We start from the raw sequence: 26,365 nt of genomic DNA on the forward strand, positions 1-26,365 counted from the left end.
TCCAGGACAGGCTCCAAAGCCACAGAGAAACCCTGTCTCGAAAAACCAAAAAAAAAAAAAAGAAAAGAAAGAAAAGAAATAGTGAATTGTAACGTCATAAAACGGCATGTGTTCTGCTGGCCTTTGTAAGCTTAATGGTAGAATAGTAATAATAACAAAAAGCAGATGTTCACCTGTTTGCTGCTGGCCAGGCAGTGTGCTAAGGAAGCGGGAAGACTGAGTTAGATACTGACCTTTGGCAGGTGGGGTAGTTGGTGCCCAGTTAGGGCATGGTGAGGATATCCAAAGGAGGAGCGCCCTGCACACAGCTCCCCCAAGCCTGACCGTCCTGCTGAGCAGTCTGTAGGTGGTCTTGGCTGGTCACAGGTCTGAAGGAGGTGCCTTGTGCCTTAGGTGACCTCAGGGGAGTGTGAAGGTCATTGGTGAAGGTCGTTGTCCTACTGAGTGAATCAAAGAACCTTGGGATAGGAGGGCCAGAAGCTTGTCTTTGAGGGGTGCTGAAGAACTCAGGACTTCCTGCGTTAGAGGACATGTGCGACACAGGGTTTCTCTGTGTATCTCCGGTTGTCCTGGAACTCGCTCTGCAGACCAGGCTGGTCTCAAACTCAGAGATCTGCCCGCCTCTGCCTCCCGAGTGCTGGGATTAAAGGCATGCACCACCACTCCGATGAATTGTTTTTTTCCTAAAAGATGGTTTCATGAGAGCAGGTTTTGACTTAAGTACAAAAGGAACTGTGAGCTGCTCCTTGGAAGGTTCTAGCAGCGGATTGGAGAGGAGGTGACTACGGGGATTGATGTCTGGCGGTGTTTCCCGTTAGTTCTGCTTCTGGCTGCTAGCCCAGTGTCTCTGGTGGTTCACTGCAGTGACTGGAATGCACCCTGGCTGAGGGAATCCTGTCGGCTGTGATTGTCACGTTAATCACGGGAACGCCTAGCCTGTGGCTTAGCCTGTGAGTGTCAGCCTGAGTCACACATGTGGGTAGAGTTCTGATTGGTGGGAAACGCTCTGACGTCTTCAGTTTGGACTCCATGGGGGTATGTGCAGTCCCCCAAATTCTCTACATCTAACATGCCTGGAGAGACAATCTAGAACATTCTTGTGAATTTGACTGGTGCCTCTGCGAGCCAGAAAGTGAAGAGCCATTGGTGGTGCAAACTGTCACTTCCCCGGTAGACAGTCACCGGCATTGCTTGCCTTTACTGTAAGGCACAGGCCAGATCACCCTGCCGAGTTCGAACCTGTCTCCTCAGTCGACAGATCCGGCAGAACTACCACAAGATGGAAGCTTTCTCCTCAGTGTGGTCTCCACAGCAGTGGAGTTCTTGAGTGAGGCTTTGGACTGACTTTGGAGGTGCTCTGACTGCCCCTCCCCAAACCCAGGAGCTGTCCTGGCTCCTTGGCTTGGGGTCTGGGAATGGGTTGGTAGAATGTCTCACCAGGTCATCGTTGTAACCAATGGGAATTGTGTCCCCAGGCGGATGAAATAAAACCCAAAGGGGAAAGGCTAAACGCAACATCACATCGCCTGACCAACAGGAGGGCTTCCTCCAGTAAAAGATACAATTGGATGTAAAATTTTGTCCATCACGTGCAGCAAAAGTCCCTTCCTGATTTTGGCCCCAGGACCCCTGGGCATTAGTGTCTTGAGGAGAGCTGCCTGCAGCGTCCTTACCTTGGCTCAGGCAGAGGCCCTGCATGAGTCAGGCAGCCCCCAGCTCATCTTTAGTCGCATCCTGTCCTGGATTCTCAGGAGGAAACTGCCAGAAGCCTCTGTGGCCTCGATGCTGGAGGATTTCCTCTTTTCCTCACAGTGCCGTTGCGCCTTGTTGTTTTAGCAGGTTTGCACTCTCGGATTAAAGCTTTAGTCATTGCCTTGTTTCTACCCCACCTCTCCCCGGCTCTTTTTTTTTCTCCCAATTTTTTTTTTTAACTGAGAGGTCGCTCTGATTTTATAGCCCAGGTTTGCCTGCTATTCACTGTGTAGCTCAGGTTAGCCTTCTGACTCACAGTGATCCTTCTGCTTCAGCCTCTCCAGTGCTGGGATTCTAGGCATGAGCCACACCTAGCTCCCAGTCCACCGTGTGTGTGTGTGTGTGTGTGTGTGTGTCTGTCTGTCTGTCTGTCTGTGATGTGTCATTGGTGTGCTTGTGGAGGCCAACAGGTCATCAGCTGTTTCCCTCTCTTGCCTTGAGACAAGATCTCTCACTAAACCTAAAGCTTGCCTTTTTTGACTAGGGTGGCCAGCCTGCGAGTTCTTGGGGTGTGGACTCCACATATCTCTGCCTCCTAGTAGTGGGGCTGCATGCATGCATGGCCATACCTGGCTTTTTACAAGGGTGCTGAGGATTTGAACTTAGGTCCTTATACCTGTAGAGCAATCACACTTATCCACTGAGCCATCTTTTTAGGACTCACCCCCCCCACACACACACAGCCACCCCTAATTGCTAGGACCCACCCACACATATATACAGTCACAGCCTCCCCTCATTCATCTTCTTAACACAGGTTTTATGACCCTTTAAATTACCTTCCAGTTCTTTCTATTACCTAGGGGAAAACACTTCATTATCTGGTCCCAGGAGGCCCTGCATTGGTCGCTGCCTCTGCCCAGGCTCTGTTCCAGCCTTTGTGTTTACAGGGAATAGACTGAGTTGAGCCTTTTTCTCTGGTAGAGGCTTGCTGCTTGAGGGCGAGGCTTGTTATAGGAATCTTTATTCATTAGCATCATAGGCTTCCCACTTGACTGGGTTTTATTCTCTTAGATGATGGGTGCTTAGGGCATACAGAATGAAAGCACGGTGGACTTGGTGCTCTCAGTACCCAGAGCCTGTGTTCTAAAGGGACAGAAACCAGCAACATGATGAACGGGTCACGGGTCGCACAGATCCGTCAGCCCTGCATCTTTGCTTGACTCCAGTGCGCAGTGAGCAGTAGGAGCCTCTGAGTTGCCTCTGTCCTGTCTGAACAGGATAAGGGGTTCTACCCAGGATCTCAGGCAGGGGTCAGCCACTGTTAGATCTAACCACTGTCAGAGATCTGTGTTGGCCACAGCCAGATTCAGTCCCTACCAGGGTGGCATCTGTTGGAACCAGTAGCCTTTGTGGGAGCTTTGAAATGGAAAGGGCTCCAGGGATTGGAGAAAGTGCAGGGTTGGGAAGGAGTGTCTCCCTGAATGACGCCAGTCTTGCTAGAGGAGGCACACTGCCTCCTTGCTCATGTTGTCTCTTCCAGGGAAAGTTCTGGGAGAGAATGACAGACTACAGTGATCTTTTAAAAAGTATTTTATGTTTACGGTGTGTGCCTGCCTGTATGTCTGTGCGCCGTGTGTGTGCAGTGACTGCCTGAAACTGCAGTCACACACACTCACACACCACTTTCACACATATCACATACATCACACACTCTCACACATAAAAATTAAAAATAGCTCCTTCGAAGCCACCCTCACGTGCTGTCCTGGAGGAGTGCTGACCCTGAGCCAGCGCGCCCTTGTTGGCACTGTGTGCATTCCCCATTCCAACTGTGTGCATTCCCCATTGCATTCTGCAGACTGCCTTCCCTGCAGCTGCACAGTGCTCTGTCAATCTCGGCTTCCCCCTTTAGATGGATTCCTGGAAGCGGGGTTCTCAAATGGCGTGAGCATTTCCCAGGCTTTATTACAGACCACCATGTTGTCAGTTGGATGGTTGTTCTCAGCTCTTCATCTGGGCCTGACCCTAGAAATGAATTCTAAACCACCCCTCCCTGGGGATGGGAAATGACGGTGAGGAAGTGAGGTCACCTGAGAGAGTTTACCTTATCCCCTTAAGAACTGTGTGCTTTAGGTTAGAGCCAAAACCAGGCGACAGACATGTCGGGCCGAGGCTATGACCTCACTTTGGAATATCTTTATGTGAACATGCTGTGCACATAATATTAATCATGTCGTCTGGGGAGTGTCTCACAGCGCTGCTATCATAGAGTGTCTCCCTGAATGCTCCCCTCACCCGCTGTCTGAGTGGCTTGAATGTGCCGACTCAGCGGAAGCTTCTCAGCCAGACTCCAGGTGGCCACCGTCTTATGTGAAGCTAGGGCTTGCAGTGGCCCTAGGGGTGATGCAGAGTTTGGGGCCGGGTTGGTGTGCGAATGTCCCGCCTAATTTTCTTCCTCCTCGATGATGGCATTTTGAGCTGTTGGTTTGACTGGAAGGGTGTGACCTTTGTTTTAGCCTAGGGCAGAAGGCAGGGACGTGAGCTGAGCTAAGGTGGCAGCAGTTCCTGGTGTGGAGGGAGAGCATTGGGCTGAGAGTCAGCGAGCCAGAGGTCTGCTCGGGTTGGCCATTGGCCACTCACTGTGTGACCGGATGCACTTGCTGTCTTCCCCATGCCTTGGCTTGCTCTCTGTAAAGGGAGGGCTAGGGTGGGTTCTTTCTCAGCATCTTTAGAACAGGACGGGGTAGTGGGGTTTCAGGTAGAGAGCCCTGGTGTGGGCAGGGACTTTAATTAAACATGTGGAACTCTCCAGGGTTCCCTGGAGCTTCCCAACTCCGTTCCCTCTTGGTGGTTCAGACCCATCTTTGGAACGTTGGTGCCTGGCATGAAGCAGTGTACCCGATGTCTCTTTCCCCAGGCATTAATGCCTGCTCCCATGAGCATGCTTGTCCCTGGTCCCTCTATAGAGAGAACACTGCCACTCTTCTGTTGCTGTGCTAAACGTTATGAATGAAAGCAATCTCATAATCGAAGTTGGAGGTGTTCAGTGTGTCGGCAGCTGGAGGTTAATTGGCTGATGCCAGCCCCTCCCCATCTTTTGTTGCTCTGTGTTGTTGCTTGCACCCTCAGCGTTTTGTGCCACCTTGACTCCTCATCTGTATGTGTGTGTGTGTGTTTGTGTGTGTGTGTGCGTGTGTGTGTGCCCGCTAAGGAGGAGCAAGGAGCTGCCTTTGCCTTTTTAGATCTAGTCGTTTTTTTCTTGAATCACATTCTTTGGGCCCTTGATATATATATTTAAAATGACAGTTAGGTAAGCTGAGCACAAGACGAACCTAACCCTTTCCTCTAAAGTCCTTGCCTGCTTAGGCTTCCTGATACGTTCCTGTGTGGGTGGACCCTAGTTCATTTCATTCATCTCTTGAATTGATTGAATTCCGCACAGTGAGGTGTGGGGACAGAAATGTATTCAGAGAGAACCGGGATTCTGTGGTGGTTCCTGCAGTTTAGATTCCCATCTCCCGGAACCTCCCAGACGAGAGATTCTTGGCTCGGGATCCCAAGGACTGGAGCAGAAGATGTGCCGTCTCTGAAGCAGGGGAGGTGAGAGAGTGAGTGTCCCAGAGAACAGCTTTCGGCTCTGTAAATGGAAGCTGACGGGTTCGTCTTGGGATCTTTCCAGAACTTCATTCCCAGGCTATTTATTTTAGGTTCCTATTTTAAGGTTTGTTTTTTTGGCAAAAGAACGATAAAAGCGTTGGAGTGCTCTCAATTCTTAGTAGGAAAATTTCCAAGTTGGGGGTGATCTGGAGCAATCAATTACCAGGCTTACGGGCGAATTGACTATTCTCACAGTGGGCACTGCCCCAGGCATACCAGGAAGACGCAGAAATTCAGGGCATACAGTCTACAGTGAGATGCTTCAGCACATTTGAACCACGAAGGAAGTGCCCATCACACACACATGCAAACACGCACAAACACAGACACCACTCATGCAAACACACATGCAAACACAAATACCACACACGCAACAATACAAACACACACACACACACACACACACACACACACACACACACACACACACCTTGGGCATCCTTGGGCTGGGTTTCTAGGCAAACAAACCCTAGAGCAGGGAAGCAACTGAATTTGCTTCTTGTTTTTCATGCCCAGTGGAAATGGCCAGTACCAGATATCTGCAGTGGTCATCAGTTCTGGGCTGAAACCACATTGGGCCTGCCTGTCTTGCCTGACAACTTTGAGATAGTTTAAAAAACAAAAACAACAGTATGTGGTTTGGAAGGGGTCTGTGCTTCAGAGTTCACCACGTGAGTTAGAGTTGTGCATGTAAATATATGTGTTATTTTTATATTTGTAAATATATAAATATAAACACATCTAGTTATAGTTATGCATAGGGATTATTGATCTACCTGTGTAATGGAATTTAAAAATCTAAAAACTGAGTACTTTTCGTCTTAGCAAGGTGAACTGTTTTTGATTTTTGAAAAGTTATTTATTATTGTGTGTGAGCACATGCACGCCACAGCACACATAGAGAGATCAGAGGGCAACTCCGTGGAATCCGTTCTCTCTTTCTACCTTCATGTGGGATCTGGGAATTGACCCATGGCTGTCAGGTTTGCATGGAAAGCACTGTTACCCGCTGAGCTGTCTTGCTGGCCCGAGGTAAGCTATTTTTAGACGTGAAACGTGTGTGGAGGAGAAGGGAGGAACGGGCCGGGGAACTGGACACAGTTAGGGTTGAAGCCGTGCAGCTTTGTTTCCCGGGATTGTTTATTTGATCTTGAGTCCCAGTTTTCTAGCCATGGATAGGGAAGTTGGAAATGTATTTGCTCTGTTTAGATGTCTGTGGCCACCATTACTGCTGTCCTGTGCTCCGTGTGTCCTTATCCTACATTGAATATTTCTACATTCCAACACCGGGACCCAGCAAGCCTCTGTCGTTTATGAAATCAATACAGTAGGTTTAGTGAGGGTTTCTCTGACCTAGTAACCACACAGATGCCCACAGAACTGGGGCCCAGATCTTCTGGGGGCTTCTCTTGTGATACCAACACTCTTCAGGAGGGTGCATGAGTGAGTGTGTGCGCGTGCGGATGTGCACCTTTGTGTCTTAATTTGATTGATACAAACACACTTCAGGATTCTGTGTGTGTGTGGTGCACGAGCGTATAACTTAATTTGCTTACTCAATGTAGTCTAGAATTTAATTATCTAGAATTCCTGGGCCTCTTTCCGGAACCTCCCCACCTCAGGACTTTGTACATGCTAAATAAGCACTCTGCCACTGAGCGACAGCCCCAGCCCTGGAATGTTCTTCAAAATAAAAAGACTGAGGCATCGGAATTTAAATTCCTCCAGTGTTTGCTAGTCTACGTTAGCTTCCCCAGAAATACCCAGGTGCCAGTGGAGGCCACGGACATGGTGCCTCCTAAGCCTTCCAGTAAGAGCAGACTTCCCTGACAGTCTCAGTGACATGTGAGCGGAACGAGAGGGGAGGTACAAACTCAGATACCCAGGGCGCAGGACAGTCTTTAGAGCATCATGGAGAAAGGATAGGCTGGGATGGGAGTGTCCTGGGCAGGGGAGGCACAGAACAGAGACATTGAAGACCGCCCTGTTGAAGGCTTAGGTCTGGACTTCAAAGAGCACCGTTGTCTCTCCGTAAGGTGGTGATGGTGGCGGGTAGCTATGACTGGTGTCCTGAGCTTTAGCGGGAGAGGAGCTGGTCTGCATCGTCTACATTTCTAAGAGGGGCTAGGACCCTTCTTAGACGAGTGACCAGTGTGGTGATGAGGCTGAGGAGGATTCTGGGAAGCCGTGGGAAGATGGGGTACCTGAAGGTCTTGGTGTGTGCTGCAGATGAGGGAGCCGATGGGACACGTTCTCTCATGTCGACGGCTGCTTCCTTGGGTACAGTGGTTTGATCTTGGACTAGTAACGACTTTTCTTCAGCGTTGTCTGAGGACACACTCCGTGTTTAACTCCTGGGCCATGTTTGTGACCGAGAAGGCCCCGACTGCCGGGTGGGTCCACTAACAGCCCCTCCGCTTGCTTTTACAGCACATGTGGAGAACGAGGAGCAGTACACCCAGGCTCTGGAGAAGTTCGGCGGTAACTGCGTGTGCAGAGATGACCCAGACTTAGGAAGTGCGTTTCTGAAGTTCTCCGTCTTCACCAAGGAGTTGACAGCACTCTTCAAAAACCTGGTCAGTGTTCACCGTGTGCGCGGCTGTGGTGTGTGAAATGTCTGTCATATTCCCCCCAGAAGATGACCTGGCAGCCGGCCAGAGTGGTTCGTTTCTAATCATCTGTGGAGATAATGTCTGGTTTCTGCAGGGCCTAAGATAACTATACTTTCTACGTGTTTATAGTAGGTAAATTTGGAGCAACGGCTTAGTTTTAATTTATTTCTTTAATATGGCTTAAACTTAGCTTGGCACTTTAAACACTCAGGCGCAGGATGGAATGGGTAAATTCTCATGTCTTCTTCAGGGCCCCTGACTCTAGTTTAGACTTTGGAAACCAAAGACTAGTGTGTTCTGATTGGTGTCTAGTATAGTTCCCTGTGGCTGCGAAGAGACTCCATGACCAAGGCAGCTTATAGAAGAAAGTTCGCTGGGTTCGCTGGGGGCTGGCTGGCTTTCAGCCCCGGCAGGTTAGAGTCCGTGACCATCATGGTGGGGAGCACAGCAACAGGCAGGCCGGCATGGGACATGGTGCTGGAGCAGCAGCCGAGAGATCCACATGCCACACCAGGCAGAGAAGGGATAGAGCTAACCAGGAATGATTGGGACTTTTGAAACCTCAAAGCCCACTCTCCACAGCACATAAAGCCACACCTCCTAATCCTTCCCAAACAATTCCACCAACTGGGGACCAGGCATTCAATATATGGGCCTATGGGGGCCATTCCTACTTAAACCACCATGTGATAGAGGGCATCCAGGTTGGTCATATCTAATAGAACTCAGAGGAAGCAAGGTAACCTGTATACCATGGCTAGTTAAAGGACTCCAGGACTGAAAGAGAGGGCTGGGGGGCCCCAGGTGCAGAGAAACGCAGGGTGGGCACCTGTGGCCACTGCTTGATAGCATGGGAATGGAGCAGGCGTCCCTTATGCTTGCAGCCCAGTGCTGTCCCTGCTGTGGGAACAGGATTCTGAAGAAGCAGGCGAGAGGGTTTGTGGTCCTGCCCTGGTGAGTGGTTGTTTCCCCAAGTGGGGTGTGCCCTGGAGATCTCTGCAGCATTTCCTTCCTGTTTTTCTCCCTTAGCATCTTCTAAAGACTCCAGAAGGCCAGGTCAGGCTATAGTCGTACTCTGCAGAGGACACAGGCAGCAAAATATTTTCATTTCTCCTCTCAGCTTCTGCCGAGCAAAGAAGCAACTCATTCCCGGAGGCGGCGGCGGTGGTGATTGGTCCATGGGGCTGTGTCAGTGGGCGGGAAGCAGGGAGTGCCGTATATGAGTTTATTACAGGAAGGGCTGTCTCTCTCGTATGTTTTCCTGAAAATACTTTCTTAGAAGGAAATAGCTGTCACAACGCTCAGGTTATTTTCTCTGCTTGTTTGCCGGTTTGTTTTAACTTGGCTGAATCTGGAACCTCTTGGCATTATAAACTCTGTCCCTCTTTGTCCCTGTCCCAAACGGTGGCAGGCTGCACACTGCCTCTTGGAGCCTGCTTCCCCCAAGGTTGTGGCAGACTGGAGCTGGTGGTTCAGAAGGGAGCAAGGGCCTCCTTTGCATGACCAGGGTAAAGCTCTCTAGAGGCTGACCTGGCAGGGTTCCCTAGGGAAAAGTCACTGTGGTCCCCGAACTCAGTGCCAAGTGGCCAGTCAGCATTAAGAGCATGACTTGTGGGTGCACAGCAGCATCCTCAAGGGCGAGAGACCAGTATAAGCAGGAGAAAGGACATGGCGGGAGACGTGTAGGGCGGAAGAAGACATTGAAGCAACTGTGTGCATAGGACAATCGCCAGCAGACCTAAAGGAATCCTGCATGTGTATTGGGAGGGTGAGGTGTTCCTGGTTATTGGAGGAGTTCGGGATGTGGGAGACCATTAGTGTTTGAAAGTATAGAATTAAAATCTGCGGACAGCCAGGTAAGGGGGCATACCCCTTTAATTTCGGTACTCGGAAAGCAGAGATAGGCCGGTCTCTGAGTTTGAGGCCAGGTTGGTCCGTGGAGCGAGTTCCAATATAGCCAGGGCTACACAGAGAAAGCCTGTCACCAAAAAAACCATAAAACCCTGGGGGCTGAGGAGGTGGATTAGTTGGTATAGGTAGAACGTTTGCCTCATAAGCATGAGGATGTGAGTTTGGAGTCCCAGGATCCATGTATAAAGCACACTCGTAATTCCATTGAAGGCAAGATGGGAAGCAAAGAGATGGATCCCTGGAAGCTGGCAAGCTCGCTAGTCTGGCCTACGTGGCAACGTTGCAGAGCAATAAGGAGCGCAACTCATACAGAAGGCATCTGAGGATCAACACCCAGCTTGTTCCTCTGACCTCTGCACTTGGACATCTGCATTTAAGTTTTATGGACATGTCAAACACACACACACACACACACACACACACACACACACACACACACACACACGACAAGACTGGGTAGAAAAAAAATATCTCCCAGAAAACAGAACAAAAACTAAAGGAAAAACGTCAGTTAGGAAACCCAATAAAGATGAATCCCCCGGCTAGCCTTGGACACAGCAGCACCGTTAGAAACTCTAAGATGTGGCAATACCTTGAACTACTGAGGGAAAAATGGCTCTGCCTGGCCTCAGGCCTAAGCCGCTGAACCTGTGCATACGATCAAAGATGTTGTCATACACAAGGCTCCGGATGGCTAGCCCCCATGCATCATTTCTCTGAAACCCTTGCTGGATGTGCTTTAGCAAGGAAAGAGGGAGGCTGGAGAGGAGGGATGGAGTCAGGGCGGGAAGGTGGGCACCGATTGAGGATGGAGAGCAGCCTGCCCGGCTCAGCTGGGAATGTTGGAGGCGGATGGGAAGCGTTTGTCCTCTCCTCACATCCCTGGGCAGCTCGTTTTTAAAATGTTTGCCCACTCATCCCTCTGGACTTTCTCCGTTTATTTTTAGATATAGACTAAAGCCAGCCAGGTGCTTCCCCACTTTTTAGCACCTTTAATCCTTAGATCAATCCCATGGATTGAGTCAGTTTTGCACCTGCTGCAGAGATTGGATAACGGAGGGTCCCAATGGCGTATTGAGCCAAAATCTCGAGGACCAGAGCGCCTTGTTACTTTGGAGTATATACTGCTAATAAAGGCCACCTGCACCGTGGTGTGGACCTTAGGGTCTCAGTTACTCATTTGGGCAGTTCTTTCTATCTTTTATTCTCTGTGAAAGCGGAGAGCGGAGCAGAGCTTGGCCTCCGTGTTGTGCCCGATGCCTTGCTGGCCAGACTGTGGCTTTGCCACTTGCAGAATCTGAAAAGTGTCACTGGGTGCAGGTGCCGTCAGACTTCATGCAGAGTGGAAGTCTCATGGCAGGACATGGTAAGCGTCCATGGTGCGGCAAACGCGGACATTAAAGCTACTCCATTTCCTTTGCTTCTGGTGATTGCCATGCACAAGAGCTTGTTCCGCCACCTCATGAGCATGGGGTGCAGAGGCTAAGTGGGCCTTAGCCGTCGAGGGACCGAGCTGGGGTCCAAAATGAGGTCGTATAACCCAAACTCATGTTGATACCCAAGGAGGCTTCTTGTTGGCATTTGGGGGGATGGAAGGATGGAAAGTGAGAGGAAGCAGGGCAGGGTTAAGTGTGGTGGAGGTACGTGCAGACAGCCTGAGGGCTGGATTCCCAGCTGAAAGGACAGTGAGATGGCCCACTGTCCCACCTCACGTGGCCGATGTGGCCGCAAACTGAACAAGTGGAAAGGGCTAGCAAATTGCCGCCAAGCGCCTAGGTGGTCTCTTGGGGTTGTTCCAACCTGTAAACTCACGAAACCTGGTGCTGGGAACTTTGAGGGCACATGTTTCCAAGTTTTCACTTTGTGGAGTGCTGATCTTTGGTTTTATTTTCCAACAAAAATAAAGACAGAGAGAAGGTATCTGTGAGCCTCACTAGTGCTCACCACTGTCGACCATAGGAGTGCCGGGCCACAGCTGAGCTGACGATAGGAGAACTCTCTTTTTGGGGGGTACACTTTCAAAGTCTTGTTTTGGGTCACCTGTTTTTGGACTCTTTGTTGATCTCCCACAGACCTTGAAAAGGCACTTCAGTGCTTTCCCAAAAGATAATTACCACCTGCCTGTTTGGAGGCCTAAAAGGATACTTCCAAAACCGCTGGACCAGCTCCAGGGAAGGCCGACTTAGTATGAAATGAGATTTTCTTCCTAACAACACGAGACTCTCACCGTTAAAAAGACTGAAGAGTCGGGACAGAATCAAGGGAGAAAGCAGGTGGTTCTAGAACGAACACTGTGGCACTAAACAGGTCGTAAAGGCAGCTCGGCTTCTTAGACTCTTTTCCCTTCTCAGAGGAGCACAAGAATTCTGGAGAGATTTCCCTTGGAACACTTCTATGGCGAGAAGGGACTTTTGAATGACAAGCTTCAAGCTGGGACTGATTTCCGCAAGGTCAGCTTCAGAGAAATGTCTTGTCTCTGATAATGGGAAGTCACAGTCGCAGAACCTGCTCAAGTGAAGACGTTGAGCCTTCGCTTGAAGAACAGGAGCTGGGGAGGCAGGGCTGAGGGCGGAGTTACTGTGTGAGGGCTACTGTATCTCTAAGCTGAGGAATTTCCATTTTCTCATACCAAAAGAGGACCCAGGAGCTCCACTGAGCATCTCTTGGTCATCACTGTTGCTCTGTGCAGCTGCCTGGACATAGAAGACACCACAGCTGCGATCAGAGCAGGCCACTAGGCTCTGATTGGATAAGCAGAAGTGAGTAGCTTTAGTTCCTGGCAGAGGGGCGACCCACATCAATTACCTTGCCTCCTGAGTGCTGGGATTAAAGGTGTGTGCCACCATGACAAAGCCTGAGAAAGTGGGAGACAGACACTGTTGTGGGAGGTGACAGGCTGCCTAGGCCCCCCGGAACAGGGAGGAGAGCTGAGACAGGGCCTGGCACTTGGCCGTGCACAAGCAGGTGTTGTGCAGGCCAGTGAGTTGCACTTTGTCTATCTTTTATGAGAACCTACCGTGTGCTTTGCAGGCCGCTAGCCTTCCTAGAGTCCTACCAGCCTGGAAAGCTGTCCCTCTCTTATTGCGGTGTGAAATCGACTGTGTTTTTGGCAGCTGGCTTCATTTGGTCTTTTAGTTTGTGTTAAACTCTCAAGATTGGCTGGGGCTTTCTCTAAACTTATCAAGGTGATGCTGCTGCCAAAGAGACAGGATGGAGGGCGTCTGCCCAGTAGGCTCCCCTATGTAGACAGGAACATCCTCCACCTCCCGTGTGTGTGTGTGTGTGTTAGATAGTCTAAGACACCAGCATCCATTGCCTAGGGGAATGTTATATCTATATCAAGAACAAAAGTGGGCCAGATAATTTTGCTTAGAAAGTTTCTTGATGTATATGTGCTGGCTGCCTTGCATTCAAGGGGACCGGTCTTAAGGAAGCATGCTGAGGATGTGTTCAGTCTGGCTGAGAGCCCTCTTACTCTGGGGGCTGGGATGTGAAATGCTCTATTGTGAAACCATGGAAAGAACTCTGACTTCACAGCTCCTGGCCCAGTTCTACCCATTCCTATTTGTATGATTTGGGGACCAGGAGAAGGCCCTACCCAGTTTCCATATCTGTTCCGTGGGAAGAGCAAGGCTTACTTCTCAGGACGGCTGTGACAGATGAGATGAAATGCCCCTGTGCCATTTGGTGGCGTATCCCAGCCATTGTCTTTTCCAAAAATTTTCTGCTTAGGTGTCTGTTCTTTCAGAAAAGCGACTTTGAGAAAGAACATGGAGAACTGACCCTTGAGCCTGGCAGGTACACTTCCGCACAGGTCCTTTGTGTTAGCCATCCTCTCTGCCAAGAATCTTCTACCGGACTCTCCTCGTTCTCTGCCTTGCCTGCTTCAGACTCTGCTCAAACATTACCTTGTAAGAAGGATACCCTGACTGTCTTTGAAAGAGTCCCTGTCCCGCACATGACAACAACAGTCACACCTAGGCTGGAAGCAACTCGAATATCTGTCCACAGCAGGATAAATGAATCGTGGTGTGTCTTTATACTGTGATTAGGGAGGAAGGGATGATGGGTAGACACATCAGCGGGAGTCTCAAGGAGCCAGATGGTGAGGAGTTAGTACTACAGATCCCACCTCTGAGAGATGCTGGGAGGTGGGAGCTTTTGCTTGAGGACGGGAGCAGGTAAATAACCTACCTGGAGACTAGGCATGAACACAAGCCATTTTGGGAGGTGTTGGTATGACACATTGGATAGTGACATGATTTCATGGGTGTTCTAACCCTCATTTCATGTCCTAACGTTTTCAAATGTGTGTGGTTTGTGCTATGAATTACCCCTCGGTAGGCGTGCTTAAAAACATTTGAAGCTATGTGCTGAAGCATCGGCATGGAGGAGAACCTCCGCGCTGATGGAAATGATCCTCTGTCCAGTGCGTTAGGCCACGAGCCACAGCAGGAACTCAGTCCTGACGAGAGGCACAGGCAGCTGGCGTCCATTCTGGAGGGCAGTACGCCACGCCATCCATTAGCGCCACCTCGCACGTGGATCCAAGATCTCGGGCCCAGAGAGAGTGGAGCTTGGGGCAGATGAGACGCTGCTTTCTGGGCTGAGGTGAGGTGAGGAGGGCTGACGTTGAGGAGTTTTAAGGTTCCAAAGTAAGATGGTGAGGATGGGCAGCATGGGAAGGTGGCATTGGCAGGTGCAGTACCACCCCTTCTAGTTGTTAGTTCTGGTGTTCCTGACCTCTGCTTGGTGTGCGCCTCTGTCTTGCTGGCCCAGGAACTTCGATTGTACTTATGAGATTATAGACTTTTGCCTGCAGTTGACTCATCTTGTTCGAATGAACTCCAGAAAGACTGGAAGAGGGAAGGAGGGAAAGATGAAATTTTAGAAGCTTGTGTGTTGGCTCACGGTAGTCACAGGCTTGATGAAGTGACCGTTGTACTTAGGAGTGCTTGCTGCTCCCAAGGCGTTTTACAAGGCTAGTTTACAGTGGAGACAAATGTTCTCAGTGGTCGCCTGAGGTTAAGTTAATCCTTGCCTCAGTGTTATGGCCGGGGTGTTCATTTCTGCCCAGCAAAACTTGGCGGTGGAGTGTTTAACAGCTGCCTGTGTAAGATCAGGGTTGATCAAGGCGATGTGAAGACTCTGAGAGAGGAGATAGGTCTCTCCAGGAGCAGGTTGTCCTTCGATGAGATTGATAAAGGGGGTCTCTCGGGAGTGGAGATGTTGTGCCCAAGCACTTGGGGATGTTCCAGAGACGAATACCAGGGGGATTTTGGGGCGGGAGATTCCATCCACAGATCTGTCCCTGCAGTCTCAAGAGTTGTCAGTACCAAAGGAGGTTGGCTGTTGATCTTATCACAAGATCCCTGGGTGCTAAGAAGAAAGATGTCGTCACTGTGTTGGCTTTCCTGTCCAGGAGTATCTCAGTCCATCTGAACTTTTGGGGTTATTAGTCCATTAGCCTGAGTACATGCTGCAGAGGCCTCGGACTTGTTGGTCTTGCTGCTGACCGGCACTGAGGCCCAGGGGGAGCAGGGGGACTCCCTAGTGAAGCCTCTAACGGAGGCTCTGTTATATTTCTACAGTTACTTTTGCCATTTTGATTTTTAAGGTTTATTTTAGTGGTGTGTGGTGTGTGTGTTTATGAATGTCTATTTGTAAACAAACCAAACCAGGGAGTGGCTCCTCGTGGAGGGAGCTGAAGTTAAATCCGGTGCTCTCCGAGAACAGAATGTGGTGTTCCTAATAACTCCTTTAGCCCAGTTGCTTCTTCCAGCAGGCAACTTAAAAAGCCTTTTCAAAATATATTACCCACATCCTAAGAACCACCTGTATAAATGAGTTTGTGCTTTCTGGAACCTTCCCTGAAGCCGGGCCTCTTGCCACGCCTCAGGTTTAGAGACACCCCCTTCCCCCCAGTGTTCCTTGTTCTCTAAGGATCCTGTCTCCCCAGCTCCAGTCAATACTGCTCTGCTTTTAGCCTCTGTTACTATAACTTAATTTTGGTTAGGAAAAAAAAAGAAAAAGAAGAAACCAGTAGTTTGTTATTTCAGTCAACTTTTTCTAATGCCAAGAAGGAAACTCCGTAAATAGAGCCCAGACTCCTTTGGCAGGCCCGGCGCCCAAGCTTCACTTTGCTGCAGCTGACAGGGCAGTCCCCTCTCCTGCCATGGCTGCTTGTGTCTACATCAGCATCTCAGTCCACCTTCTGCACCTGCCAGTTACCTGGGCACATGACTCTGGTCCTGTCGGAGGATAGAGTTCTGCTCAACAAAAATTTCCCTCCTCTACAGATAAAAGTGACTCTGAGGAGCCCCCCTCCCCGCCCCGTGCTTCCCTTATGGCTCACGGGGGCTCCACCAGGACGTTACTGGCGGCTCTCCTCCCTATCAAGCCCGATTCCTAGGCTGAGTCTGTCTCAGTTGTCTTCATCTCCTGGCCCTTCTCTACCTCATTTCTTCCCTGGCCCCCCCTGAGGCTGCACGTAACACCCCCCCCACACACACAGGTCTTCACTGTTGTCATTGTTAAATGTTCTCGCTCGAGGGACTGCGTGGCCTGACCCCAGTGTGTCTGTCGCTTAAGATGTTCTTAACTATATGAAGATTTGCTTAAATGAACGAACATTAAAAACACGCTGTATTAAATCCAGTGCCCAAAGAGGCAGAGGCAGGTGGATCTCTGTGAGATCGAGGCCAGCCTGCTCTATAGAGTGAGTTCCAGGACAGCCAAGGCTACACAGAGAAACTCTGTCTCGAAAAACAAAGTAAAGCCAAACAAACAAACAAACAAAAAAGATGAGAAAAGCGTACCACCCCAGTGTGTGTGTATATCCACAATTGTCCACGCTTCTCTTTCCTATAGGTTTTGCCTGCTTCTTTTTGTATTAAAATCTATTTGATCAATCTGCTATCAGCACCAATCCTCAATCCTCCCTCCCTTTTTCCCCACCTTCCTCCTCTCCCTTCTCTTTTTCCTGTTTTTGTTTTGTTTTGTTTGGGGGAAAAGATGGCTTGAACTTAGCTGGGATGGCCTTGAACTCTTAACCCTTCTGAGTGAAGAGTTACAAGCGTGTGGCAGTTACTGGTTTGTGCAGTGCTGGGAACCGAACTTAGTACATGCTAGGCAAGTGCTCTCCTAAAGCGAGCTACACCGCTGGCCCTAGAGTTTATTGTATTTCTTTTACTCTCTTAGCCAGCTGTTGGCGAAGTAGACTCAGAAAACTCATGGTTGTATTGATAAACTTTATTCCTTTGTTATGATACAGTCGATTCTGCTTTTGTTGCTGCTGCTGCTGTTGTGTGTTATTTTGAGGCAGGGTCTTCCTAAGCAGCTGTGCTGGCTCTTTGATGTCAACTTGACACTGGCTGGAGTCTTTGGAAAAGGTGGGGCTGTTGGCAAGTCTCTAGGGCGTTTTTCTGAATGAGTGGTGGATCGGGAAGTGTCCAGCCCATTGTATTTTGATGCTCCTTCTGGGCTGGTGGTCCTGGATTCTCTAAGAATACAGACTGAGTAAGCCATGAGAAGCAAGCCAGTAAACAGCGTGCCTTCCATGGCCTCTGCATCAGCTCCTGGCTTCATTTAGTGATGGACTGCAGTGTGGCCATGTAAGCCGAACAGACTCTCTTCTCCCCAACTTGCTATTGGCCATGGTGCTTCATTACAGCAATAGTAACTGTGACAGTATCCACACTGACTTTGAACCTGGGATCCTTCCCTCTCATCCTCCAGTGTGCCAGGCTTACAGACACGTGCCGCCACACCTTCATTCGACTTAAAAGTAGTGATGTAATTCACTCTGTAACTGAAGCCTCGTGTCTGGATGGTCAGAGGATGTTTGTTGATCGGCCCTCTCTCAGGCCACACCCCATGCTGGGAGACGTGGTGCTCATGAGAGGGAGCATGGAGCGCTGGCTTTTAGAACATACCAGATGCAGGTAGGACCTGCCAAGTGCCAGAAGAAATTCAGCACAGGGAAAGTCTGGGGACCTGGGGAGTGATAGGGGAGGGAAGGAGATGATCCCTTCCTTCTGGGAAAGGTGGCATTTGAGTCCTGCTGGGAAGGAGATAGCGCTGGACAGTGAGGACAAGAGAGGACATTGCAGCCAGGGGACAGATCGAGGACAAGCCACTAAATTGGAAAAGCAGAGTTCAGGAGGCTGAACGGAGAGCTGAAAAGTGGCAGATGAGATGCGTGGGATGGGGCCAGCCGTCTCCTGCACAAATTAGCACTTTGGTATCCCTTAGCAACCTGGTCCCAGGTAAGCCTGGTAGGACTGCGAAGGAGGGCTTGGGGCAGCCAGGGCCTAGAAGCCTGTGACAGGGAGCAAGAGATGCAATGCCTCTGTAAGGAGAAGGGACACCAAGGCATGGGGTGGCTGCGATTTGGGTGTCGGCGGAGACTCTTTGGCCTAGCATGGCTGTATGGTGCAGAGCAGAGGTGCATTGCGGACCACTCCCAGGTGAAGCAGCTGGTTAGTAGAGGGGACAGGAACCAGGATGGTTGTAGAGCCAAGGTAGCAAGCCTTGGTCTTTGGTCTTGCAGGAGGGAAGGGTGAGCCCCTACGTGGGGACTTCCTGTCTGTTCACAGTGGAAACCCGGGTGTGATTGCTCTCAGGGATTAATCACAGGCAAAGGCTAGTTCATCGCCGGCATCCACAGACCTCACTCTCAGTAGGGCTTTGCGGTATTTAAAAGTTGATCCGCTAAGGTTAATCCTTACAGGCCGTGGCAGATTCCGGTGTGCCTTGGGCTGAGGCCAGGCCCATGACAAATGCTGACTCACTTAATACTAAAGCAACGGTTACTCAAAAAAATCGTTTTGGAAATGGCAGGCGTTCATGCGCTCTCCTTTGGCCACGGGGGTTTCTTTTTTGGTGGTTGTTTCTGTTTTTATGCCAGCATCATGGCGTGCTTTTGCAGTGTTGTGCAAGCGAGTTCCAAGCTCACTTGAGCGTTTCGTGTGCCGAGAGCCTAAGGAGATGATTCAGCCGGTAAAGGTGTCTACTGCCAGCCGAGCCTGAGGACCAACCTTATTAACCTCCAGGACTTACATGGTACAAGGGGAGAAACGGCTCCCTTAAGTTGCCCTCTGACCTTCACACACGTGCCTACACACAGTAATTAAAGTTTTATGTGCTGGAGATAGGGGATCTCACTATGTAGTCCTGGATGCCCTGGAACTCACAGAAAACCACCTGCCTCTGCCTCCCTGGTACTGGGATTAAAGGCGTGTGCTGGCAAACTGAGATATATTCCAGATTGTCTTTTTAAATGGTGCGTTTATTTTATCTCCCTGTGCAAGGTAACTACTGAAACGTTAAGTTCCCTTCGCTGGGGTTGAATGTGAATGCAGAGGTTCTCCCGTCCTTTCTCCTGCCTCCCGTCCATTTCTGTGATGTAGACATGGGACCTGCTGACACAGTGTGGCAGAGGTTGTGTGGATTGAGAGGGGGCGCAGGTAGGCTGAGCCCAGGAGGGAGGAAGTGTATCTCAAGCTTATTTCCCACGTGGGAAGGCATCTTGGGGTCGAGGGCTCGCCTCTGTGCTAGACATTTGCGGTTGGCACTTAACTCACGTTTGAGTTGCCCTTGAAGCATCCGTGCTTGCTCACAGCAGACCCCGAGTGTGTCAGGAAGTTCTGATTCCTTAAGATTCACTCTGCGATGACAATTCAAGACAGCATTTCTGGCTTCTTTTGGCAAGGAGAGCAAGGCTCTGGCTCCCTGGCTTCTGCCCTTCCTTTTCCTGGCTCTCTGCTTTCTCCTTTTTTCCAGCAGACGGGTACACACGCACACTTTCGCAGACACTGATAACCATACCATACTCACGCGTGCGCCCTCTCTCACACTCCTTGGCACACAGCCCTCCTCTGCACTCTGCCGTCTACCCTGCATCCTCATTTCTTCGCTCACTGCCTTCAGTGTTTGCTCACACGCCTTCCCTGCAGACAGAAACCTCTGGATCTGCCTTCTTCTCATTCCTGTGTAGGGATCATGCCAGTCTGGACCCCCCACACTGCCTGGAGTGGGCTGCTAGCAATGTCGTTGAGGAGTGGGTTGTGCCCTTTTGTTTCAAGCACTAGAGTGAGTGATTCTCTCACTGACTGGTGGTTCGGAGATAGGTTTAGGTTTCACTAGTGGTGACAACTTCCCACAGCTTAGCAATTGAAGGTTCTCGTGGAAGCCTACAGATCCAGGTCTTCCGTTAGCTGCGTGCTCACTTCTGAAACAAAATGAGTGAGTGGGGGAGGCCACTGCACCCTCCTAGCCAGGCTGTCCACGAAGGGAGATTATTCCCATCATCCTTCCCAACACGCTTGTCATCTTTGCTTGGATTAGAAAGGACGTTGACTATCTTCTGTGCTTTTCCTTTTTAGATTCAAAATATGAACAACATCATCTCCTTCCCTCTGGACAGTCTGCTGAAAGGAGACCTGAAAGGCGTGAAAGGGGTACGAATGAGTACCGGGGTTTGGACATTGTGGGGGGAGGGGTCACAGTGGCTGTCACCCCCGCCCACCGCATGTAGCCACAGGAATGGCACTCACTTTCTTTCCTTTCATTTGGCGTTTTGGTGCCACGTGATGCAGCCGCCGCCATGCCACTTGGCCTGTGGGTTCTTCTCTTGCTGGTGCTGCAAGCTTGGTGAAGGGAGAACACAGAGAGGGAAACGAGCCAGTTGGACACTCGCAGCACACCAGAGGGTTCCCATAGCGCCACAGGAGCACGGAGAGGAGGGGGAATCTGGTTTCCTTGCTGTTGTGTTCCTGCTCTACCCCTAGAAAGGACCCTAGCAAGGGCGGAAGGTCTCATGGAGCGTGAGCTGACTATGTGTCTCTGCCCCCAGAGGATGCTCACCGAGGCCTTGTAGTACTTAGTTGATGTAGGAACTGCTATTAGTCTCAGGGCTAAAGGGATGTTTGGCTGGGTTCTTGAGAAACCCATGTCTTTGTATATGTGTGTGATTTCAGGGGTCTAGGTACATCTGGCAGCCTGTCTGAACCATCTTGGGGACCTCTGCCTAGACCCCCTGCTGAATCCCTTCCAAAGCAGGCAGGGAGAGAGCTGTTAGGACAGCAAGAAACTTGATGTGTTTTCCCTGTGCAGGCCCGGAAATCAGGCCAGCTGATTTACCAGGAAACAAACAAACAAAAAGCAAGGGGTAGGAGGTTGCCGTCTGCAGAGGAAAGACACGTCCCATAGTGGAAGCATGGATCCACGCCCTGGGCCAGGCTGTCAGGAGCGGGAGGGCAATTTCACAGAGACCTTCCATGGCCCCTGGAGACACAAAGTTTAAACACAGAAAATAGTCTTGTTGAAGGGAAACAGAGCTGTGTGGGAACCTTTGGAGAGATGTGAAGGCCAAGCCCTGTTAGAAACCACGAACCCCAGCTCTGAACCCTGAGTGCAGAAGGGAAGCCCAGGGCACTAGGATAGGGGTGGAAGTGAACAGGGCGGTATGCATGTTGTTTGACCTGATCTTTGTGTGTGTTGTATGTTGTATAATGCATGTCTTAGAATGAGAAAGAATGGAAAGGAAGGAAGGCTGGCCGGCCCACCCCTAGTCTCAAGGGTAGGATCCCACGCGTGACTTCTTCCAGAGGCTAGCGCCTGTACAAACCAGTCTGGGGGTTTGGATGTCTGTCTTGCACAGAAGTTAATGATTAATTAAACTTACTCGCTGCCCCTCTGCTTGCAGGATCTGAAAAAGCCCTTTGATAAAGCGTGGAAGGACTATGAAACCAAAATGTGAGTGTTTTTTATTGTTTTAAGTTATGTAGGCAATTTGAGATTTCAGTTTTAAATGGGGATTTTGTTGCTCGCAGGGACTGTCTGAATAAACCAAATCCAGGAAAGGATTTTCCTCAAAGCTGTGTCGCATGCCTCCTGGTGACAGGTGTATCTGTCGTCTGTGTTCAGAGAGGGTGGCCTCTTCCAGCAAGCTCTGTGGTGTCAGTCACAGAATAGGGTTTCACATTAGGGCTCCTGGTGGTTCATTAAATAAACAGAGCCCTGGAGCTGGGGGGATGGCTCACGGGATAAACCACTGACTCTGCGAACGTGAAGTCCTGAGTTTGAGGCCCCAGAACCCGTGTGAAGAGACAGCTGTGGTGGTGGCTGTGATCGCACTGTCCTGGGGTAAGGTGGGAAGTGGAGACGGCCAGAGTTCCTGAAATTTGTCTACCAGGTCGCCCCTTACACAGGGGCAAACGAGAGACGCTGTCTCACAGAAAGCAAAAGACAAGGACTGACCCCTGAGGGGGCCCTCTGACCACGTTCCCGCCGGGATACACACACAGACGCAGGCAGGTGCACCTCCACACACAAGGGTGTCTTTTTGTTCTTCTGTTTGTAATATTTATTTATTTATTTACTTATTATGTATACAATATTCTGTCTGTGTGTGTGCCTGTAGGACAGAAGAGGGCACCAGACCTCAGTACAGATGGTTGTGAGCCACCATGTGGTTGCTGGGAATTGAACTCAGGGCCTTTGGAAGAGCAGGCAATGCTCTTAACCACTGAGCCATCTCTCCAGCCCTCATTTGTTTGTTTTTTAAGTGCACTCTTAGCTCCCAGTCCCTGTTTATCTGAAATACAAGATCTCTTGTTTTTAGGACTGCCAGCCCGGAGGGCTTCAGTTTTTACTTGTTTTTTTGTTGCTAGGGAGGGAGGTAGTGGTTGGGGCTCAGTGACCCTGATGTCTCCCTCTGCTGAAGGTCAGTCTGCTAGTGGCCAGGGACAGGCAGTTAGAACATTTCTCATCAGTTTCTCATTCTGAAGGCAGGGAGAATAAGGCCAGCTAGAAACAGCTAGTGATGGTATCGTGTGTGTGTGTGTGTGTGTGTGTGTGTGTGTGTGTGTGTGTGTGTGTGTGTATGTGTGTGTGTATGTGTGTGTATGGTGGGAGAGAGGGTGCCTTAAAGGTGTTGATGATTGAAATGATGGAGATTGACAATTCCTTTAAATGTTTTGTGTTTACCTTGTATCTGCCAGGGTGCTGGAGGCATCCCTGAAAGGAAAGACACTTCCCTACAGAGCCGTCTGGTAAAGTGAAGGGTCTTAAGAAGGAAGTCATTGTAAAAATGACTTAAGCGTTTTAACTGGGTCCCTCCCCCCGATCACGGGTGGCATCCACTCCTATACTCAGCAGGAGTGGAACGAGACTGGGGGACCTAGAATGTCTGTTCAACTCAAGGAGGCTCCCAACCATTGTCCTTGGCCACTTAGCCTCTTTTCACTGTGCTAAGTTCAATGCCGTCAGCACACGGCTGCTACTGTTTGCTGGGGCCTGGCACCTGCCTATGTAGCTTAGGGTCAGGAGTGGGATTGGCTCACCACTGTCCAACTGTACCTGCACATTGCCCCTTACACCACGACCTCTCTCAGAGACGTGGATGGTTGGAGCAGGGTAGAGTGATGGCCGAGAACACTGTGGGAGAGGGGTCTCTGGTTGAGAGAGAAAGAGACTGGGGGGAGCGATGGCATCACACTCTCCAAGACAAAGCTTGACTTGCTCGGCATAAGGACAGAATCATGTCAGAGTCTGGCTTGGGAGTGGGGAGGACTTACAGAGCCTTTTAAACTCAAAGCAACGCTAGGATACATCAAAAAGTTATTCTTTAACCGTAAACTTGGGCAGTTTCCCTATCATGTGTGATAACTAGGTCTGAGATGGCTGCAGGATTCCTCCGCAGTAGTTCTGTATTGATTGAGTGTTTAGCTACATGGCCAGCGTAGCAGAATGGTGTAAGGAGCTTAGAGACTGTAGTGCCCTATGGTCACAGGTCTGTTGAGGTGCCTGAATTCTTGAGACAACGTCCCCGGCGAGTGACCTCCTAGTCCTTCACATTCTTGGCGCCTTCAGAGTATCAGGTTGACCTGGTGTGCCAGACAGAAGAGCAAAGGGCTGGCATTCGTGCATCTTCCACACGTATGCACAGACAGACACACACGCACACACTGCCTCCTGTGATGGCGAACCCTAAAGTAGCCTATATAATCATCAAACAGCTTTTAAGGAAAATGCCAGCTGTGTCTCTGTGCGTGAGCTGAGGCTGGGCAGGAAGTGCCTCCAAGGCCTTTAGGTCCAGCGCTTTCCATGGCCCGTGCAACTCTGTGACACCGTTTCCCTTGGTGTTGGATGTTTCTAGGTGTGTGCCCAGCTGGTCAGTTTATACCTGAACTGTACACGTGACATTTAAGTCATGTAGCTTAGCATGAAGTCTCTGTGGGAAGGGACATGAAGGAAGAGAATGGTTGAACAGCATGATGTTGTCGTGAGGAGCACTCTGGAAGCCAGAACTGTGTGTGACTTTGCTAACTGCGACACAGAGGGTGCTAGTGAGGGTCTCTAGCGAGAGGCTGGCTATCAAGGGCAAGGCTTGTGTGGGTCTTCCATCTCCTCGGACACAGATCGGACCCAACAGGTGCTTAGTCAGTATCTGTTGCGTGAGCAGTGGTGTTTCCATGACACCGCGTAGCTTGCTTTCTGCGAGAGTTAAGAGGTTGCCCGCTTTGAAGAGTGCCACACGGGCGGGCATTCGTCTCTGCAGATGATTCTGAGGCTGTCCGCTGGGGAGTGCGGTGCCCAGTGGCCTCTTGACTCACCCTCGCGTTTCCTTCACACACAGAACCAAAATAGAGAAGGAGAAGAAGGAGCACGCCAAGCTCCACGGGATGATCCGCACTGAAATCAGCGGGGCCGAAATCGCAGAGGAAATGGAGAAGGAACGGCGCTTCTTCCAGCTGCAGATGTGTGAGGTGAGAGGCTGGGAAGGGGAAGGTGGTACAGGCTGGGCCACGGGCGCACACCCTCTCCAGTGTGGTCTTCCCCACCAGACAACCGGACTGCGTTTCTGGGCTGAAGGTTTGTTTCCGTAGAGGAATCTTAGGCTACGTCCTGGTGTGTGGGTTTAGGTCAGTCTAAAGCCAACCTTCACTCAAGGAAGAGAGAGGGACTGGCAGAGACCGGACTCAGAGGTCAAGAGCACCTGCTGCTCGGTCATGAGGATCAGAGTTTGGATCCCTGCACCCAGACCAGGCTGCCCACAGCGCCTGTAATTCCAGATCCAAGGGCTCTGGTACCCTCTTCTGGCCTCCAGATAGACCTGCCCTCACGTGCCCAGGAACACACACAGGAATCTAAGAGCGTCCTCTCTGGCCTCCATACTTTCTCACAGGAGTTGGCTAGAATATTTACCTCTTCCATGCTTTTAGGAGTTCTTATTACACCTGTGCAGTCGGTGGAAGGGAGGTGTGAAGAGCTAGCGGAAGACGTTCATGGCTCCCACAGCATCCTTACTATCCAGTTAGACATCACCCGCCCTAGGGGTCTTGCTTTCTATGGTCTTTGCCGGTGTCTTGGAGAAGGGCAAAGGGGAGCTGACATCAAGAGCCTTTATCTAGATCAGAGTCCAAGAAGCATGAAGGCCTTTGTGTGTGTGTGTGAAAATAGCCCCGCCTCTCCCCCAGAGTCTGCATTAGCCTAATCCTCAGCCCAGTGGTACTTGTTATACCTCCTTAAATAGGGCACTAGTTAAAAAAAAGAAAAGAAAAAGCCTTCGCAGACCTTCCTTCCTAATTGTATGCTTTATGGATTGCTTTTTATAATAAGTTCCGGTAAGTAGAACTTCCGGGTCAAAGAGCGTACACATTGTAAGTCTTGCTACGTTGCCAAACGTTTTATTAATGATTGTATCATTTTGGTCCATTGCCAGATATCCAATTAAGAGTGAATAACTATCAAAAAGGAAGGAGAAAGGACACATAGGCAGTTCTTACAGAGAGAAGAAAATTTGTTGTTATGGTTTCAGAGCGGCTTCCTGTCCCCTCACTGGCTTGCACAGCTGGCCTAGGAGGGTTTCTGGACTTGGGCTCATCCTGAGACAGCTGGGAACTCACGGGGCTTACCTCAGGTTAGCAGGTTTTCCTGGGCCATCCTGTCTTGAAGAGGAGATGTGTTCAGGATTCTTTTTTTAAAAAATATTTTATGTGCATTGGTGTTTTGTTTTGTTTTGTTTTTGTTGTTGTTTTGTTTTTGGGTTTTGGCTTTTTTGTTTGTTTGTTTGTTTTCCGAGACAGGGTTTCTCTGTAGCTTTGGAGCCTGTCCTGGAACTCGCTCTGTAGACCAGGCTGGCCTCAAACTCACGGAGATCCACCTGCCTCTGCCTCCTGAGTGCTGGGATTAAAGGTGTGTGCCGTGTGCCACCACCTCCCGATATAAATTTGTGTTTTGCCTGCATGTATGTCTGTGTGAAGGTGTCAGATCTTGAAGTTACAGACAGTCATAAGCTGCCATGTGGGTGCTTGGAATTGAACCTGGGTCCTCAGTGCTCTTAACTGCTGAGCCCTCTCTATGCCACCACCTCACAGTGAGGGGAAGGGGGTTTATAAAGCCCTTGTTCTGGACACTTTTAGGAAGGGACGAATGAATTTTATAACGCCTGGGCTTCCTGCTCAGCAATCCTTGATGGATTCTCT

General features: G+C 50.1%; 1 protein-coding gene across 4 annotated transcripts in view; it reads left to right on the forward strand.

The window, feature by feature from the left end:
* The window catches only part of Asap2 (ArfGAP with SH3 domain, ankyrin repeat and PH domain 2), a 151,293-nt gene that overhangs the window by 62,551 nt on the left and 62,377 nt on the right, over positions 1-26,365 (forward strand). For all 4 annotated transcript variants that reach the window (XM_013353523.2, XM_013353524.2, XM_013353525.2 and 1 more), the window contains exons 3-6: positions 7,783-7,928; positions 20,261-20,335; positions 21,583-21,632; positions 24,517-24,646. In XM_013353523.2, coding sequence (XP_013208977.2) covers positions 7,783-7,928; positions 20,261-20,335; positions 21,583-21,632; positions 24,517-24,646 — 401 coding nt within the window. The remainder of the gene's footprint in view (positions 1-7,782; positions 7,929-20,260; positions 20,336-21,582; positions 21,633-24,516; positions 24,647-26,365) is intronic.

This window comes from Microtus ochrogaster, unplaced genomic scaffold, assembly GCF_000317375.1.
Source record: "Microtus ochrogaster isolate Prairie Vole_2 unplaced genomic scaffold, MicOch1.0 UNK10, whole genome shotgun sequence".
Taxonomy (NCBI): domain Eukaryota; kingdom Metazoa; phylum Chordata; class Mammalia; order Rodentia; family Cricetidae; genus Microtus; species Microtus ochrogaster.